This window comes from Periophthalmus magnuspinnatus, chromosome 9 (genome assembly GCF_009829125.3).
Source record: "Periophthalmus magnuspinnatus isolate fPerMag1 chromosome 9, fPerMag1.2.pri, whole genome shotgun sequence".
Lineage (NCBI taxonomy): Eukaryota > Metazoa > Chordata > Actinopteri > Gobiiformes > Gobiidae > Periophthalmus > Periophthalmus magnuspinnatus.
The window spans coordinates 731,391-751,609 of record NC_047134.1 but is presented as its reverse complement, the minus strand read 5'-3'; the positions used below and the strand labels follow the sequence as shown (position 1 = coordinate 751,609).

Below are 20,219 nucleotides of genomic sequence, written 5' to 3'. Positions count from 1 at the left end.
CAATTTTAAAACTCACAGTTATCTACTTCCATAGGCTGACGTTTAATATAATCACAATACTAACAATTTTAAACGTCCAAACTTGTTAAAATAATATATACACTACATATGTGCAAAAATAGTCTCAGCAAACAACGAAATACTTGGTCCCAGACCCAGACCTTGGTCCCATGAAGTAACAGTACTCTTACTTGAGTATTATTTTGAGCTGACACTTGTAGAAGGTAAAGTCCTTGTCATGATGTGTGTAAATGTTGTGTATCAGTGTGACACTGAGCAGTGGACACATGTCTGTGGTAAAGGATTAAACTGAGACTCCTATTGGATAATTACTGCAGGGGCGATAATTTTTCAGCAACAACTTATTTAACCCCGACTGGTGCAATGAGGAGCTTTTCATTTCTTAAACATGTGGAAAGACACATCCTGCGGTCGTGGAAAAGATGTCCGTCTGTTTGAGAAGAATCAAATCATTGGCATCAAGCAGAGAAAACATCTGAGGAGACACATGGACTGACCACCACAGAGTCCAGACCTTAAGGCTTTGAGCAGCGTCAGACTCCACCATCATCAATGCAAGATCTGAACAATGAATGCAACACTGGATGGAAACAAATCTGTGACAATGAAGAAGCGAAATCGAAACAATGAAACAGCAAATGTGTGACGTGATCAAAGCTAAAGAACAACCAAATATTAGAGAGTGTGACCTTTTTCTTTTTGGTGGTGACTGTTTTTTTTGTCCTGGTGCATTAGAGCTTCATGTTTGTTCATCTGCTGGTGGTGTGTCCAGACGCACTTTATTTAAACTGTGTAAATGTTTTATTGCTGAGGTGTTTCTCTGCTGCCAGCATTTAATAAAGTGACACAAAAACATCAAAACGCGTCTTTTCTTATGGAAACATGAGCTGCAAACGTGGAGGCGATTAATCGGTTGAGTCTTAGTGCAAAAGTTTGTAATTGTAAACTGATCATTTTATTGAGATGATAAAGGTTTATATGAGACAACAGCAGGAAGGAGAGAGTTCACTGAACATTTGGTATATTTGTGAGTTTAATTTACATAAAAATGTAAATTAAACTCACAAATTTAATCTGTCTTTTTATAAATAGATTGTTTCCTTGTACTTTTTTCTGCATGCATAGTAGTTTCTGCATGAACGCCCCCTGCTGGTGTAGGGTTGTCACTGCAGTTTGGGTCAAATACACAGAGATACATAATAGTTTTGAGTGCTTTTGCTACGCCCCCTTTTTTGTCCACCAATCGATCAGCAGGACAGTCTGTAGGTGCTTCTCACAGTCTGTAGGTGCTTCTCACAGTCTGTAGGTGCTTTTCACAGTCTGTAGGTGCTTTTCACAGTCTGTAGGTGCTTCTCGTGCTTCTCACAGACCGTCACAGTTTTGTGCCTGAGTGCCTTGTGTCTGAGGATGTTTTCCTTGTTTTTGTTGCAGGTTTTCTACACAGAGATAAGGGGCGGGCGGTCCGTGGGCTCCGCCTCTGTCATGGAGGTGCCTCTGAGCTTGGACATGCTGACGACTGTGAGTACAAACACACAAACGCCACACGGTCACGGGACGTTAATGTAGAAACTCTGAAGTTTAAAACAAGCTGGAGACAGGTCTGATTTCTGCAGATGTGTCGACCTGGTTTATGGTTCATGTCTCTGCAAATACTGGGTCTATCCACATGAAACAAACACTGGCACAAGCTTCAGCGTCTTGTCTGTCAGCAGAAATACACAAAAATTAGTCATTTTTATCGTGATGGGTTGAGAAAGTAGTACCATTATTGAAGCCCAAAGACGTGATCGTTGTCGTCGTACGTTTGTGGAGCCGATCCCGAATGAATAACGAGAAGGTTCAACGTTTGTGGATTTTTTTCTTCACATATTCCTTTCAAAAGCAGTGAATATCACAGAGCGTTCCACAGGCCCCCCTGCTGGCCACCTGAGGTCATGACAACATCGACTCCTTGCAGATTACACCGTTAACAGTCACGTAAACTAACTCAATAATTCAATACGAATATTTGAAGGAAAAATAAAAGAGTTTGGTGACACTTTGCCGTGAGAAAAGTGCAAACTAAAAGCAAATACAAGTAAAAATCACACAAAAAATGACACACACAAGATAAAGATTTGAATTGAACAAATGGCTAAACCTGAAGTTAATATTTTATGTAATGAATAACATGTAACTTTCTTTCAGGGCCAGTTTGATGGACAGGCCAGTTTTGTAAGTTTCTCTTTATCTTTGACTTGATTCAAAAATGTCATAATTCTTCCAGTTCTTTTAAATGACGTGTTCTTTTAAATGACGTGTTCTTTGTAATGACGTGTTCTGCTCCTGTCGTTCTCCTCAGGACGTGGTGGTCGCAAACCTGAAGGTCAACACCAAGTACGGGGTCAGTGTGGGGGCGTACGGCTGGGCGGGCGAGGGGCGGCCCAGTGTGCCCAGAGATGTTAGCACCGCCTCACATGGTAACGACATGAACACGCTTATAACATTAACACTCTTATAAGATGAACACGCATATAATATGTACATATTTATAACATGAACACGCTTATAACATGAACACTCCTATAACATGAACACTTTAGGAAATGGATCAGGAAGTTGTATATTTACTCTTAAAAGTAAATTTCATTTCATTTTGTACCTGTAGATGGCGCTGTGAGACCTGCTCCCCCTCCCTCACATTTCCCTGTAAAAAGAACAGTACGGAACATTTACATCAGTATCAGGCCCAAACACGTCACTCTGGAAGAGCCTATGTACTGTATGGAACATCTGTGTGTTTTGTGTTTGTGCTGCAGACATGTGCATGCCCCCCACGCCCCCAACCACGCCCGTAGTGATGGCCGTCTCTGACACGGAACTGGCGTTGTCGTGGCAACAAGGGGAGAGCGAGGGAAGCGCCCCGATACTTCACTTCCTGGTTGCGTACATCAGGTACAGCACAAGTATTAAAAATGTATGATGACCTCGTTTATGTTGTCCCGTAGAAACGAGGTCCCGACTTTAACCACTGTCACTACTCGCCTGAACTTAAACTAAACCCTAAACCCTGAACTTAACTTAGTGTGTGTGAGTGTGTGTGTGTGTGACTGTGTGTGAGTGTGGGGGTGTGTGTGTGGGTGTGTGTGAGTGTATCACCCAACAACACAATAAAACACAAAACAAACAAAAAATGAACAGATTGGTCCAATGGGTGAGGCTAACTAGAGGCACTGCTCTGTCTGAAGGTCTGTTGAACCAGGGGTCACCAGCCTTTTTGACGCTGAGAGCCACTTCATGGCACTGAGTCATATGAAGGTTTGATCCGCTCTGCTGAAATGACACATTTGCTCAGTTTGTCTTTACATTATTAATAATGATTAATGATGTTAATCTGTGTGCAGACACTGATCACGTTAATGATTACACACGATCATCAACAATGAGCGCGGAGGGAAACAGAGCTCAATATTCAGCACTTTACCTTTACCTAAATTTTCAGATGACACATTACTACATCTCAGAGGAAAAATGTCCCATTTTCACTATCCACTGACAAACCTTTAACAAAACATAAACTATCTTTCACCATGTTTTAAAAAGTCATCAATTATGTAATTTTAAAGAAAAATAAACGTATATATTTTAAAATAAATCTCAGTTGCTTTTTGTGACTTTTTCTCCGGTCTCGTGTAAAAGGCCTGTTGTTTACCCAAAGCTGCCTTTAGCTCAGGGCTTTTTCTGTCCGTAGAGCGCCTCCTGGTGGGGAGTTTGCGTGGAGCTACACGTGTCCCTCCACATTGAGCCTTTACCGTCGCCACAGTCGCTGCAGATGAGACACTCGCAGGTTTATTTTACAGTCGTAAAATTCGTTGTGAAAGTGATCATTTTTTTCTCCCATGTTTTTGGGGTAAACTTCATTCAGCTTCATCTTCACCGCTCGAGGCGGAGCACTGCTTAACTTATCTGAACTTCACATATAATTAACATATTTTTAAGATATTGTCATTTTTAAATCTATGTAAATGCAGGAATCATTAAAAAAGCAACAGAATACAATTAAATTTTAGATTCAGCTCATTACTGAGCTGTGCTGTTTTTAGACCCGTGGGCCCCTCATGTGGTCTTATTGGGCGACCTGGTGCCCGCGGGCCCCCTGTTGGTGACCCCTGGTCAAGACTTTGATCAGAGCTTTGTTTTAAACACATTTAACACTCTGACCTTAAATAGTGACTGAAAATGTGGAACTCATGAAAAGACAAAATGAATGAATGAAAAATACACTTGTTAAAGTGTATAACATTTGTGAGTGATTTAAATAATTATCGTGTCCTGATAATGACACAAACATGAGTACTGTCCTGCGTCTAAACAGTGTGTGTTTTATATTCAGAGTTATGTGGATGCTCTGTACTGTACATGTGACCCCAGCATGAGTCCACTGTAGATGGCGCTCTCCTGCTGTCTGCTTTAGGCTTTTGTCTCCGCTCTGACGCAAACGGTGTGTTTCCCGCCGCAGGACTCACGCCTCAGAACAACGACAAACACGGAGCTATTTTCTCTTTTGTCAAACGTAAGACAGAACATCACTGAAGTCACGCTGGGATAATTACGTCCATTAAACAAAGTGAGCGGAGGTACAGAGCGTGTTTATTTATTTATTTTTTTAACAGTAAAGCGGCGGCTAAGGCGACCTGCCTGAGAACACAGTGAACATATGAATATTACACTGTTTAAAGGCCCATATTACACTGTTTAAAGGCCCATATTACACTGTTTAAAGGGCCATATTACACTGTTTAAAGGCCCATATTACACTATCTAAAGGCCCATATTACACTGTTTAAAGGCCCATATTACACTGTTTAAAGGCCCATATTACACTGTTTAAAGGCCCATATTACACTGTTTAAAGGGCCCATATTACACTGTTTAAAGGCCCATATTACACTGTTTAAAGGGCCCATATTACACTGTTTAAAGGGCCCATATTACACTGTTTAAAGGCCCATATTACACTGTTTAAAGGGCCCATATTACACTGTTTAAAGGCCCATATTACACTGTTTAAAGGCCATATTACACTGTTTAAAGGCCCATATTACACTGTTTAAAGGGCCCATATTACACTGTTTAAAGGGCCCATATTACACTGTTTAAAGGCCCATATTACACTGTTTAAAGGCCCATATTACACTGTTTAAACCCATATTACACTGTTTAAAGGCCCATATTACACTGTTTAAAGGCCCATATTACACTGTTTAAAGGCCCATATTACACTGTTTAAAGGCCCATATTACACTGTTTAAAGGCCCATATTACACTGTTTAAAGGCCCATATTACACTGTTTAAAGGGCCCATATTACACTGTTTAAAGGGCCCATATTACACTGTTTAAAGGCCCATATTACACTGTTTAAAGGGCCATATTACACTGTTTAAAGGGCCCATATTACGCTGTTTAAAGGCCCATATTACACTGTTTAAAGGGCCCATATTACACTGTTTAAAGGGCCCATATTACACTGTTTAAAGGCCCATATTACACTGTTTAAAGGGCCCATATTACACTGTTTAAAGGGCCCATATTACACTGTTTAAAGGCCCATATTACACTGTTTAAAGGCCCATATTACACTGTTTAAAGGGCCCATATTACACTGTTTAAAGGGCCCATATTACACTGTTTAAAGGGCCATATTACACTGTTTAAAGGGCCCATATTACACTGTTAAAGGCCCATATTACACTGTTTAAAGGCCATATTACACTGTTTAAAGGGCCATATTACGCTGTTTAAAGGGCCCATATTACACTGTTTAAAGGGCCCATATTACACTGTTTAAAGGGCCCATATTACACTGTTTAAAGGCCCATATTACACTGTTTAAAGGGCCATATTACACTGTTTAAAGGCCCATATTACACTGTTTAAAGGCCCATATTACACTGTTTAAAGGCCCATATTACACTGTTTAAAGGCCCATATTACACTGTTTAAAGGCCCATATTACACTGTTTAAAGGCCCATATTACACTGTTTAAAGGCCCATATTACACTGTTTAAAGGCCCATATTACACTGTTTAAAGGCCCATATTACACTGTTTAAAGGCCCATATTACACTGTTTAAAGGCCCATATTACACTGTTTAAAGGCCCATATTACACTGTTTAAAGGCCCATATTACACTGTTTAAAGGCCCATATTACACTGTTTAATGGGCCCATATTACACTGTTTAAAGGCCCATATTACACTGTTTAAAGGCCCATATTACACTGTTTAAAGGCCCATATTACACTGTGTAAAGGGCCCATATTACACTGTTTAAAGGGCCCATATTACACTGTTTAAAGGCCCGTATTACACTGTTTAAAGGCCCAGATTACACTGTTTAAAGGCCCATATTACACTGTTTAAAGGCCCATAATACACTGTTTAAAGGCCCATATTACACTGTTTAAAGGCCCATATTACACTGTTTAAAGGCCCATATTACACTGTGTAAAGGGCCCATATTACACTGTTTAAAGGGCCCATATTACACTGTTTTAAAGGCCCGTATTACACTGTTTAAAGGCCCATATTACACTGTTTAAAGGCCCATATTACACTGTTTAAAGGCCCATAATACACTGTTTAAAGGCCCATATTACACTGTTTAAAGGCCCATATTACTGAATCTTCTCCTCTTTTGTCCTCTCCTCCTCTCTCTTTAGGCTGAGCTGTTAACTTGAAAACTACCACTTGATGACATCACAAGGTGGAACGTCTCATTTTGATCTTTGGAGATGTCACAGTCTAATAATAAAGTGTGACTCAAACATGTGTGAGGAGGAAACACCACTCCAACATGACCAAAAGTTCACGAGCCAATTTTGTTTAACGTCGGACCCTTAAAAACAAACTGCAACGTGTTAATTCTTTTACTGCGTAGTCGTATGTCGTGCTATCTATACTTTTGTGACACATTGAGCAGCCCTGATTTTGATTTTGAATTTCCAAATGTCACTGCAAACAAACTGCACGCAAAAAACAGGTGAAAAATGAAACCATCTCGGGACAATCTGGCAACAGCCGAATCCTCAAAGAGACAGAAAAACATGTTTTGAAGACGCAGACTCCGACAGTGTCCAGGAAGTGCTAACAAACCGTGACGGCGCAGGACACTGGCTCTGTGTTCAGTCCCAAACAAAAGTCTTCTTCAGTCAGAGAAAGTCCCTCGTCAATGACACACGTCGCTCCAGGCGCTGCTCGTCTTTCTCCCGAACGTCACGTCTCTGCGCCGCAAAAACAAATATCTGCGTGCGAAACAACCCTCCAGAACAGTGCTCTTGTGTTGAGCAGTTTTAACGTGTGTATGATAGATTTTCATGTTTTTTTTAATTAGTATTTAGTTTGGTGGGATTGTCTCTGTGGTAATTCAAAATGAACAGTAGCCCGCTAGCTAGCTCACTGTTTGTCAAAGCTAACGGTCGCTTTTATTAAAATCAGAAAACATAAAATAAACAACTTATTACAATTCACATTAATTAAAATAAAGAATGTAGGATTATTTTTATATGTAGAATACTTCAGTTTGTGGTGTTGTTTTAATATTTATTACCCTTCAGAGTTAGCATTAGCATTAGCATTGAGACACAAACATCAGTCTTTCTAAACACAAACATGTCTCTAGTGAAGTACTGTATTTTCCAGACTATACGTCGCTCTGGACTATGAGTCGCTATATGTTTTTTTGGAGATATTTATTTTTCATTAGACTTGTTGCCAGTAAAATCTATATTTGTTCTGAACATGTTTATCTCTGGAGACACGTTGATCACGTTTATGAAATTTAAAATCAATATCTCACACATGGTTTCTTTATAACAGAGGGAGACGCCCTCCTCCAGGACAAGGACGAGTTTGTGGAGATACAATATTTTAAAGACAAACAAAAATTCTATCTGCTTGGCTAAAAAGTTCCATACTGGGGCTTTAATGTATCGTATTTCCCAGACTATACATAAAACAATTTTATATATATATTTAATCTCCTCACCCTCCGTGGGTGGTCTCATCCCTTCTTTGCCATGCTCGGGACCTCTACCAGAGGCCTGGGAACTTGAGGGTTCTACAGTGTCTTTGCTGTTCCTGTACTGCACTTTTCTGGATTGAGATGTCTGATGTTTTTCCTGGGATCTGCTGTAGCTACTCCTCCAGTTTTCCTTCCAGTAATGTTCCGGAGGTACATCCCGTGCAGGGGCTTGTCCTTCCATGATGGTTCCTCCAGCACCTCTTCCTCTGCACTCCACTGTCTGAGACATTTGCTGATCACATCATCTGTTGGGGCCTTGTCCTTGATGTAATTATGGATCTTGGATGTTTCATCCTGGACTGTGGCTCTCACACTCACTAGTCCTCGGCCCCCTTCCTTACGGCTCTCGTACAGTCTCATGTTGCTGGATTTGGGATGGAACCCGCCATGCATGGTCAGGAGCTTTTGGGTTTTAACATCTGTGGTCAGTATCTCCTCCTTTGTCTGATGATTCCTGCTGGTATCTGATTACTGGCAGGGCGTAGCTGTTTATTGCCTCGGTCTTGTTCCATTGAGCTGACTCCTTAGGACTTGTCTTACTCGTCTGAGGTATTTGGCCGTGGCTGCTTTCCTTGGTTCCTCTTGTTGCCATTTGCTTGTGGGATACCAAGGTACTTGTAACTGTCCTCAGTGTCTGCTATTGTCCCTTCTGGGAGTGAGACCCCTTCTGTGTGGACGACCTTCCCTCTCTTTGTCTCCATCCGGCTGCACTTCTCAAGCCCCAATGACATTCCAGTGTCTGTGCTGTAGATCCTGGTGGTGTGGATCAGTGAGTCGATGTCTCGCTCATTCTTAGCGTACAGCTTGTTGTCATCCATGTAGAGGAGGTGACTGATGGTTGCCCCATTCCTGAGTTTTTATTCCATAGCTTGTCACTTGTGCAAGTGGCTTGCAATTGGCCTCAAGGGTGGTTTTCCACAACCTCATCGAGTTTGCAGTGAAGGCTCTTAGAGTCCTGTTGATGTTGTACAGCTCCATGTGTGTGGCATTGAGTCTTTCTTGTAATCAATCCAGGCAGTGCACAGGTTGGTCTTACAGGTTCTGCAGTCTCGGGCGACTGTTCGGTTGACCAGGAGCTCCCCTGGTATCTTTGCTGATGCCCTTCTGTGCTGTGCTCATGTATTGATCCATGTGCCCACTTACCTTAGATGATGCCTGACATGAGCGTCCATGGTGTGGACAGACAGGTTATTGGACGATAGTTGCATGGGGTTGTACTCTTTGAAGGATCCTTCCGGCTCAGAATCATATGCCCTTCGGTTAGCCATTCAGGGTGAGTCCCATCGATTAGCAGCTGGTTCATTTGTGCTGCCAGACGCTCATGGAGGGCAGTGAGCTTCTTTAGCCAGTAGGTATGGATCAAGTCAGGGCCTGGTCCAGTTTTTCATGCCTGAGACTCTTTCCTGGATGTCTGTGACGGTAACTGGAGTCTGTTCAGGGAGGTTGCTGTGGTCTTCTCTCAGGGTTCTTTCATCACACCGCTCTGGGCCTCTGATTTTTTAGCCTCGAACCATTGTTTTCCAGCCTGGTGTTTCCATGGTGGGTATTGTTTCTCATGGCTCTTATGGTTGCTCTTATAGCCGAGCGTCTCTAGGATCACTGCCGCTGAAGTGTATATCAGCTCATTGGTCTCTGTGATGGTTGAGGTCGGGATCGCTCTCAATGCTGCATTCACATCTTCTAGGAGACTTTCAGATGGTACTTCACTTAGTCTCTGCAGGTGGTGTCGTGGTTGCCTAGTGTTCATTCGGGCCATGTCAGGTCAGTCGTTGCCTCACTCAGCGTGATACATATTGGGGCTTCGTACCCAATCTCCGGTTGGGGAGTTAATGTTAACCTGGGTCCCCCATGTGAAAGTCAGGTGACTTACCAGTTGAGCTAACCAGTGAGCTCAGAACAGACATTTTATCTTTAAAGTCAAGTTATTATAATAATAAAATGTAGAACAACAGGCTGAATATCAGTACATCACGCTAACGTAACACATTTATATTTATTCAGCTCCATGAAGCACAGACAGAACTGAACACGTGTCTGGTTTGTTAACGTAAGATATTAACAGTTAATCAGATAAATAAAGCAGAAAAAACAACAAGTTTACTCTGGATCTCACTACAAAATCAATAAATCCACTGAATTCTTCATCCTCTGTGTCACTTCTGAACAACTCCACCCACTCCAGAGGAAATACGATTTTCTTTTAGGGGCATTTTTGTTCAGTCTTTCTCAGATGTCTTTTAAATTACCATAATGTTGACATTTTCAGTGGTACAGGAGCAGTATATACTGGTACAAGCCTAGAGCGCCCTCGTGTGGTCATTACTGTGACAATAACAAAGATGTGAAATAATATATTTGAATCATTTCACATATAAGTCACATCTGAGTATAAGTCACACCAACGACAAACTATGAAAAAAGTCACACTTATAGTCTGGAAAATACTGTGTTCATTTTATTTGTTTTAACATGTCGTCAGTGACGTCCACCCACAGCTCCCTGTCCACTGTCTGACCCTAACCCTCTAACCTCTGACCCCTGACCCCTAACCCACCCGCAGTTCCCATGTCCAACCAGGAAGTAAGATTATAAACTTCACAGAAATAACTGATAACATGCTACACTAATGTCAAATGAGAGATGTGAAATGCTCTTATAAACTCATCATGGTGAATCATTAGGATGCTCTAAATGCGTAAGGCCAGTGAGGAATAATTTTAGACCAGTTTAAAATGAACTAGTTGTGTTTTTTGTGTGTTTTAAGCCAGTAAAAATCAGGTAGAGCATCTTTACTTTTCCGTGTAACCCTCTGGATGTCCTGTCCTCAGACCGGAGATGGACACAGAGTGGACGTACATCCGTGAGCCGATCCAGACCCGCTCCATGGTGCTGAAGGGGCTTCTGCCGGACACTCAGTACCAGTTTGTGGTGAGGGCGGTGAACGTGCACGGCATGAGTCCTCCGAGCCACATCAACAGCCCCGTGCGGACACTCGGTAAGACGCCTTTGGTTATACACATGACCCAGAGACGAGGTAAACGTGGTCAAATCAGATACAGCGGGCCCTGGTTTATGGCGGAGGTCACGCTCTAAAAATAACCCATAGTAGGCGAAATCCGTGAAGTATCAGCTTTACAGTTTTACAGTTAAGAGAAAATAACTTCCACTGGACTCCGATGTAAAAACAGTTACAAAATTTTAATTCACAGCTTTGCAAAACCCTTTTATCAAACCAAGTCTCAAAAATAAACAATACTACGGTAAGAAAACCATTTGGCTTCTTCTTTATGTGCTGCCTCAGCACGTTTCCCAGGCGTGTGCTCTTTTCCTCGTGCGTGCTGTTGTCTTAAAGTGACAGTAACATATTTAGGTAAAACTTAAATAATAACAGTTCTGAGGTATTTTAACATCAACATAAAACAGTATTTATAACAAAATATAAACACTGTAAATTTGCAGCATTATTTTATATGAATTAAACTTGGCTCCCACACATTCTGTGCTGAGAGGAGATCGATTGCTGGTAGTCTGCAGTGCCTTGGCCGGTCAGGACGCAGAACACAATGCACGTTCATACTCTGTAAAAAAGCGTGTAGAATTGCACTGGAAAAATCCGCAAAACAGCGAGACCACAAAGGGGTACCGCATATAGTGAGGGACCACTGTAATTTGATGTTTTGGTTCTTTAGATGATTTGCGTTTTAAACCTGAAATGTCTCTCTCTGATCTGAACGGTCATTATAAACCCCAGCACCTGCAGAACAGTCATGACTTTCACATGAGGCCTGTCCATAAACTGTGTTGTCCTACAGTGTCCAGGAAGAGCTTACAAACCGTGACGGAGCAGGACACTGGGTCTGTGTTTAGTCCCAAACAAAAGTCTTCTTCAGTTCAGAGAAAGTCCCTCGTTCTCGGCAAACTGAGAGTGAGAAACACTTGTGTACGTCCTCTTTCTGCAGGTTAAGGGTCTGATAACACAGATCCAGTTATGATTAATACATTGACGCATTGACGTTATTTGTTCTTTTGGACTCATGTGTTGATCACATGTGACGTGCTGCATGTTGCTGTGTGAACACATGATCCTGTAAAAGCAGCACTTTGTCATATTTTTTGGCAGAAGTAGGTCATAGTTACTTCCCAACACCGCTCGTGATTTAGGTGTTTGTGTGAGCACAGAACAAGTTAAAGTCATGACCACCAACCTCCTTGAAGCGTATAGGCCGTCCGCCCGTGACCCTGCGCCCTCCCGCCGTTGGCACGCACACACGGGCAGTTCAGAGGCAGCGGCGTGGGTCACAGCGGGGGCTCAGACCTGACCCTCTTCAGACGGGATTAAGACCGACCTCCCAAACAACCACAGTCTACTTATGTACAGTATAACGCACAATTCATCAACTAAAATCCCACTAGAAATAAAAAAAAACTCAGAATGCATTCACCTGTAGCTCCTCTGTCACGTGTGTTTTGGGGTAACGTGTAGTTTTGGTTTGCGTGTGAGTAGCCGCAGACATGGCGTGAGCTGTGGGTCGGGGGGGGGGGGGGATTGTTATACAACACGAGATTAGACGCTAAAGGATTTTGGGCTAGCCCCCTCCCTGTGTTTTCAGTATTGAGGATTTAATGTTATTAGGTTCTGCCAATTAGCATCCCAGCCGGCTAACTGGTTTATTCTGGATCCTATTGTCATTTAAGGGGATCTATATTGTAAATCTGTTCCAGTCATGTTGATAATAACCACACATGTTCAAAACTGTGGTGTTGAAATAAGAGTTATTCGTATACGTGCGTAGTAAGTACATCAAGGAACATCCATACACCAGCGCACGCTCCACCACTGATGTTTACGTCAAACCGCCAACCTTCGGATCACAGGACGACACTTTACGAAACTGAGGTACACAAAACAGACAGCACATACGTCCATTTAAAACATTAAAAACTGGAGCAGGTGTGAGTTTAAAAGTGTGTTTGTGGCACCAGAGTATCCCGTTTTGCTTGTCCATGAAATCATTCCATTTTTATGAAGCTAAACAGCCAAAAGCTTTTAAATTATTACTACGTTGTCCCTTATAAATACGTTTTTAATACTCTTTTAACAGATGTGCGATATAATGACGGCCAACCCGCTTGTCCATAGAGAACGGGGATGAGTTTCAATCCATCACCTTTAATAAAGTTGCTATAGTAACGGTCATATTAAGGACAAACTTCATTTTTGAGATTTGTTCGATCAAGTTTACTCTTGGAATATACAGTGGTCCCTGGTTTATCACGAGGGTTACGCTCTAAAAATAACCCGCAATAGGCAAAATCCGCAAAGTATCAGCTTTATGTTTTATCATTATTCTCTCAGTTTTTTGCTGTAAAACCCCTCACCACACACTTTATACACTTTCCTCACATTTCTCTCTTGTTTAAACACTCTTAAAGTTCAAACGTTCGTACATGTCGTAATGACTGACAGGGCGGACAAAGATACAGGCTCGGGAAAACAGAAAGAAACGTTTATTTGCAGATATATGGATGTGAATGAAGGTGGACAGAGCAGACAGCTGGGAGCGGTGTCGTAGGCAGGTCATGGGTCGCAGGGTCAGAGGCTGAGGTGTTTGTATCGGACATGGAGAGCTGGGATCACGGTGGACACATGGATGAATAAACTGGAACATGACATGAAGGACGACCCGTGGAAATACCGGGAGATATCAAGAAAATACTGCACGGTGACAAAACGATCTGGCCCTGAGCGTCGGATTCTCAGTCCTTTTGTTCTCACAGGAGCAGCTTGATTGATAATGAGCTGCAGGTGTGTGTGGGAGGAGCCAGAATCTCAGAGCTGATTTTAGTCTGATTAAGAAGTGAAACGGCTAAATCTGGTCAAATATGACATTTTAGGTTTTTTTTTCTGAGAACATACTCTGTGAAACTGTCACAGAACACAAAATAAACACATTTAAAAGAGTTAAACGAGGTAAATTAAAAAGGTGCCAAATGACAAACACCATGGCAACCAGAGCTTGACCCTTAAACTGCGCTCTGCTCGTACGTACGTCTGCTTTTCTGATATGTGCATCCAGCTCTTCTCCACTCTCCGACACCTCCCCTTTAATGATTTGAAAGCCCCATTCAGAGGTGAGCGTCAGTACATTTTCTACTTTCCTCCGTTATGTTCCTTTAACTCTTTCCTCTGGTGTTCTCACACGGGGCAGAGAGACTTTAAAATGTTTCTCATCATGAGGTTCAAAATTCTTCTGAAAAACAACAGCACATTTAATGATGTTTAATGGGTTTTTGAGTTTTCTTCCAGATAAAGGAGGAGCTGGGACAGAAACCCAAACATGTGACCTCAGAAAAGGACTAGTCCAGTGTCCACAAAGTGGACTATATGACTATATCGCAGTTCACCTTTCATGGTCTCACTGTTTTGTTGATTTTTTTGTACAATTTTGCTTTTTTTTTTTACAGTGTATGAACGTGCATTGTGTCGTGCGTCCTGATTGGCTGTTGGACTGTAGACCGTTGTGTCGTGCGTCCTGATTGGCTGTTGGACTGTAGACCATTGTGTCGTGCGTCCTGATTGGCTGTTGGACTGTAGACCATTGTGTCGTGCGTCCTATGCTGTTGGACTGTAGACCATTGTGTCTGTGCGTCCTGATTGGCTGTTGGACTGTAGACCATTGTGTCGTGCGTCCTGATTGGCTGTTGGACTGTAGACCATTGTGTCGTGCGTCCTGATTGGCTGTTGGACTGTAGAACCATTGTGTCGTGCGTCCTGATTGGCTGTTGGACTGTAGACCATTGTCCATCAGTCTCCTCCGTGCCGTGTCTCCTGTCCAGTACAGAATGTGTTCAGACAAATTTACATAAACGTTGGATCTCAGTGTGACTCTGAAGTGCTGTACGTTTGCAATTTGTTTTCTCCCCGACAAAACCCACAATGTCGATGAAACGTTCTGCACTGACGCCCAAAAGGTCGAGGAAGATACTAACGCTCGCAGAAGAAGTTGAACTGCTGGACATGCTGAGGGAAGGTAGAAGTTACGCGGCTGTAGGGGGCGCCATTGTGGAATAAATTAATCTACAGTTTGTTACGTAAAGAAGGAGGAAAATAACATAAAGACGACAATGAACAATGAGCAAAAAGGATTGAAACTGCAACAAGACGATCGTGTGGATGGAGTCGACTTTAGCTTTGAGGATCAGGGACCTCAGGAAAAACAACATCACGAGACATTACAGCGACGCCAGGACAAGGTCAGAGGAAGAGGAGGGGTTAGAGGAGGAGGAGGGGTCAGAGGAAGAGTCAGAGGAAGAGGAGGGGTCAGAGGAGGAGGGGTCGGAGGAAGAGGAAGGGTCAGAGGAAGAGGAGGGGTCAGAGGAAGAGGAGGGGTCAGAGGAGGAGGGGTCAGAGGAAGAGTCAGAGGAAGAGGCAGGAACAGAGGAGGAGGCGGGGTCAGAGGAAGAGGAGGGGTCAGAGGAAGAGTCAGAGGAAGAGGAGGGGTCAGAGGAGGAGGAGGGGTCAGAGGAAGAGTCAGAGGAAGAGGAGGGGTCAGAGGAGGAGGAGGGGTCAGAGGAAGAGTCAGAGGAAGAGGCAGGAACAGAGGAGGAGGCGGGGTCAGAGGAAGAGGAGGGGTCAGAGGAAGAGTCAGAGGAAGAGGCAGGAACAGAGGAGGAGGCGGGGTCAGAGGAAGAGGAGGGGTCAGAGGAGGAGGAGGGGTCAGAGGAAGAGTCAGAGGAAGAGGCAGGAACAGAGGAGGAGGCGGGGTCAGAGGAAGAGGAGGGGTCAGAGGAAGAGTCAGAGGAAGAGGAGGGGTCAGAGGAGGAGGGGTCGGAGGAAGAGGAGGGGTCAGAGGAAGAGGAGGGGTCAGAGGAAGAGGAGGGGTCAGAGGAGGAGGGGTCAGAGGAAGAGTCAGAGGAAGAGGCAGGAACAGAGGAGGAGGCGGGGTCAGAGGAAGAGGAGGGGTCAGAGGAAGAGTCAGAGGAAGAGGAGGGGTCAGAGGAGGAGGGGTCGGAGGAAGAGGAGGGGTCAGAGGAAGAGGAGGGGTCAGAGGAGGAGGAGGGGTCAGAGGAAGAGTCAGAGGAAGAGGCAGGAACAGAGGAGGAGGCGGGGTCAGAGGAAGAGGAGGGGTCAGAGGAGGAGGTGGGGTTAATACCCCACACAGGTAAATACTTCCTCTTTAATACCCCACAAAGGTAAATGCCTCCTCTTTAATACCCCACAGAAGTAAATACCTCCTCTTTAATACCCCACAAAGGTAAATACCTCCTCTTTAATACCCCACAAAGGTAAATACCTCCTCTTTAATACCCCACAAAGGTAAATACCTCCTCTTTAATACCCCCACACAGGTAAATACCTCCTCTTTAATACCCCACAAAGGTAAATACCTCCTCTTTAATACCCCACAAAGGTAAATACCTCCTCTTTAATACCCCACAAAGGTAAATACCTCCTCTTTAATACCCCACAAAGGTAAATACCTCCTCTTTAATACCCCACACAGGTAAATACCTCCTCTTTAATACCCCACAAAGGTAAATACCTCCTCTTTAATACCCCACACAGGTAAATGCCTCCTCTTTGATACCCCACACAGGTAAATACCTCCTCTTTAATGCCCCACACAGGTAAATGCCTCCTCTTTAATACCCCACAAAGGTAAATACCTCCTCTTTAATACCCCACACAGGTAAATACCTCCTCTTTAATACCCCACAAAGGTAAATACCTCCTCTTTAATACCCCACAAAGGTAAATACCTCCTCTTTAATACCCACAAAGGTAAATACCTCCTCTTTAATACCCCACAAAGGTAAATACCTCCTCTTTAATACCCCACACAGGTAAATACCTCCTCTTTAATACCCCCACACAGGTAAATGCCTCCTCTTTAATACCCCACAAAGGTAAATACCTCCTCTTTAATACCCCACACAGGTAAATACCTCCTCTTTAATACCCCACAAAGGTAAATACCTCCTCTTTAATACCCCACAAAGGTAAATACCTCCTCTTTAATACCCCACAAAGGTAAATACCTCCTCTTTAATACCCCACAAAGGTAAATACCTCCTCTTTAATACCCCACAAAGGTAAATACCTCCTCTTTAATACCCACAAAGGTAAATACCTCCTCTTTAATACCCCACACAGGTAAATGCCTCCTCTTTGATACCCCACACAGGTAAATACCTCCTCTTTAATGCCCCACACAGGTAAATGCCTCCTCTTTAATACCCCACAAAGGTAAATACCTCCTCTTTAATACCCCACACAGGTAAATACCTCCTCTTTAATACCCCACAAGGTAAATACCTCCTCTTTAATACCCCACAAAGGTAAATACCTCCTCTTTAATACCCCACAAAGGTAAATACCTCCTCTTTAATACCCCACAAGGTAAATACCTCCTCTTTAATACCCCACAAAGGTAAATACCTCCTCTTTAATACCCCACAAAGGTAAATACCTCCTCTTTAATACCCCACACAGGTAAATGCCTCCTCTTTGATACCCCACACAGGTAAATGCCTCCTCTTTAATGCCCCACACAGGTAAATGCCTCCTCTTTAATACCCCCACAAAGGTAAATACCTCCTCTTTAATACCCCACACAGGTAAATACCTCCTCTTTAATACCCCACAAAGGTAAATACCTCCTCTTTAATACCCCACAAAGGTAAATACCTCCTCTTTAATACCCCACAAGGTAAATACCTCCTCTTTAATACCCCACAAAGGTAAATACCTCCTCTTTAATACCCCACACAGGTAAATGCCTCCTCTTTAATACCCCACAAAGGTAAATACCTCCTCTTTAATACCCCACACAGGTAAATACCTCCTCTTTAATACCCCACAAAGGTAAATACCTCCTCTTTAATACCCCACAAAGGTAAATACCTCCTCTTTAATACCCCACAAAGGTAAATACCTCCTCTTTAATACCCCACAAAGGTAAATACCTCCTCTTTAATACCCCACAAAGGTAAATACCTCCTCTTTAATACCCCACAAAGGTAAATACCTCCTCTTTAATACCCCACACAGGTAAATGCCTCCTCTTTGATACCCCACACAGGTAAATGCCTCCTCTTTAATGCCCCACACAGGTAAATGCCTCCTCTTTAATACCCCACAAAGGTAAATACCTCCTCTTTAATACCCCACACAGGTAAATACCTCCTCTTTAATACCCCACAAAGGTAAATACCTCCTCTTAATACCCCACAAAGGTAAATACCTCCTCTTTAATACCCCACAAAGGTAAATACCTCCTCTTTAATACCCCACAAAGGTAAATACCTCCTCTTTAATACCCCACACAGGTAAATACCTCCTCTTTAATACCCCACACAGGTAAATGCCTCCTCTTTAATACCCCACAAAGGTAAATACCTCCTCTTTAATACCCCACACAGGTAAATACCTCCTCTTTAATACCCCACAAAGGTAAATACCTCCTCTTTAATACCCCACAAAGGTAAATACCTCCTCTTTAATACCCCACAAAGGTAAATACCTCCTCTTTAATACCCCACAAAGGTAAATACCTCCTCTTTAATACCCCACACAGGTAAATGCCTCCTCTTTAATGCCCCACACAGGTAAATGCCTCCTCTTTAATACCCCACAAAGGTAAATACCTCCTCTTTAATACCCCACACAGGTAAATACCTCCTCTTTAATACCCCACAAAGGTAAATACCTCCTCTTTAATACCCCACAAAGGTAAATACCTCCTCTTTAATACCCCACAAAGGTAAATACCTCCTCTTTAATACCCCACAAAGGTAAATACCTCCTCTTTAATACCCCACAAAGGTAAATACCTCCTCTTTAATACCCCACAAAGGTAAATACCTCCTCTTTAATACCCCACACAGGTAAATGCCTCCTCTTTGATACCCCACACAGGTAAATGCCTCCTCTTTAATGCCCCACACAGGTAAATGCCTCCTCTTTAATACCCCACACAGGTAAATACCTCCTCTTTAATACCCCACAAAGGTAAATACCTCCTCTTTAATACCCCACAAAGGTAAATACCTCCTCTTTAATACCCCACAAAGGTAAATACCTCCTCTTTAATACCCCACAAAGGTAAATACCTCCTCTTTAATACCCCACACAGGTAAATGCCTCCTCCTTTGATACCCCACACAGGTAAATGCCTCCTCTTTAATGCCCCACACAGGTAAATGCCCCTCTGTGGTGTTTTTTGTGCAGGTGTGTCGGACGTGGGCAGTGCGGACTACGGTCTGTACAACACAGACTTGGGTCCAGACGGAGACGGGTTTGACGTGGACGACTCCGATTATGACGTTTTCATCGAGGAGGTGCGTTCAGGGTCGTGTTGGGGAGTTCATTTGTCTACTTGAGTTTTATTAAGGGCGTTTGTGAACACTGCATGTTTGACACAGAGCCGGGGGCGGAGCTAGGGGGTAGGTGAAAGGTCACATTTTCCCGACATTCAAACTTGACAAAACAAACCTCAAATCAATCAAAATATAACCTGGAGTAAACTCATGATGAGGGAACATTTATTTAAACATAACATTTGGTTTAAAAAAAAAAAAAAAAAGTTAAAACGTACATTAGAACATCCTCCATGAAGACAGATATGTTTTTAATTCCATACTGTGGAATATTTTAGCTAGAGGAACAACCATAGAAAAAAGCCTTTCACGCTCCACCATTCCAAATAAGAGTCAGGTCTGTGGAGATACGAGCCCACTCAGAGTGAGGATGTGTGTTTTTTAGGTCGTTTCTTCAGTGCATTAAACACCAAACCAAAATAAAACAAAACAAAACTTTTATTTTAGTTTATGCTTTGGCTAAAAAGTTCCGTACTGTGTCTTTACATGTATATTATCGTTTCTAAGGGAGTGCTCACCTCCATGTGAACCCAAACACTCAGAATGTTCTTAGCATGTTGTCTGTGCGTTTCTATATTTATTTATTTATTATTTATTCTTGTCATTTTCAGTTGAATCCGTTCCCGGGATTCCTCAGGACAACCGGAAGTCCCAGCTGCGTTTCCCGCTCCGAGCCCTCCTCCAGGACAAAACGTGGTGTACCGCAATGAACCCCGCCCTCCCTCCAAACGCCACCGCTCCTCCCGTCTCCTCT

The 20,219-nt window shown here is 43.0% G+C and overlaps 1 protein-coding gene across 1 annotated transcript in view; it reads left to right on the top strand.

Moving 5' to 3' along the window:
* The window catches only part of LOC117375658 (pikachurin), a 60,623-nt gene that overhangs the window by 7,451 nt on the left and 32,953 nt on the right, over positions 1 to 20,219 (top strand). The window contains 9 exon segments of the mRNA XM_055223993.1: positions 1,453 to 1,539; positions 2,209 to 2,235; positions 2,363 to 2,480; positions 2,820 to 2,955; positions 10,915 to 11,081; positions 19,317 to 19,430; positions 20,077 to 20,126; positions 20,129 to 20,170; positions 20,172 to 20,219. The exon segment at positions 20,172 to 20,219 is cut by the window's right edge and continues 101 nt beyond it. Of these exon segments, the coding sequence (XP_055079968.1) occupies positions 1,453 to 1,539; positions 2,209 to 2,235; positions 2,363 to 2,480; positions 2,820 to 2,955; positions 10,915 to 11,081; positions 19,317 to 19,430; positions 20,077 to 20,126; positions 20,129 to 20,170; positions 20,172 to 20,219 (789 nt within the window).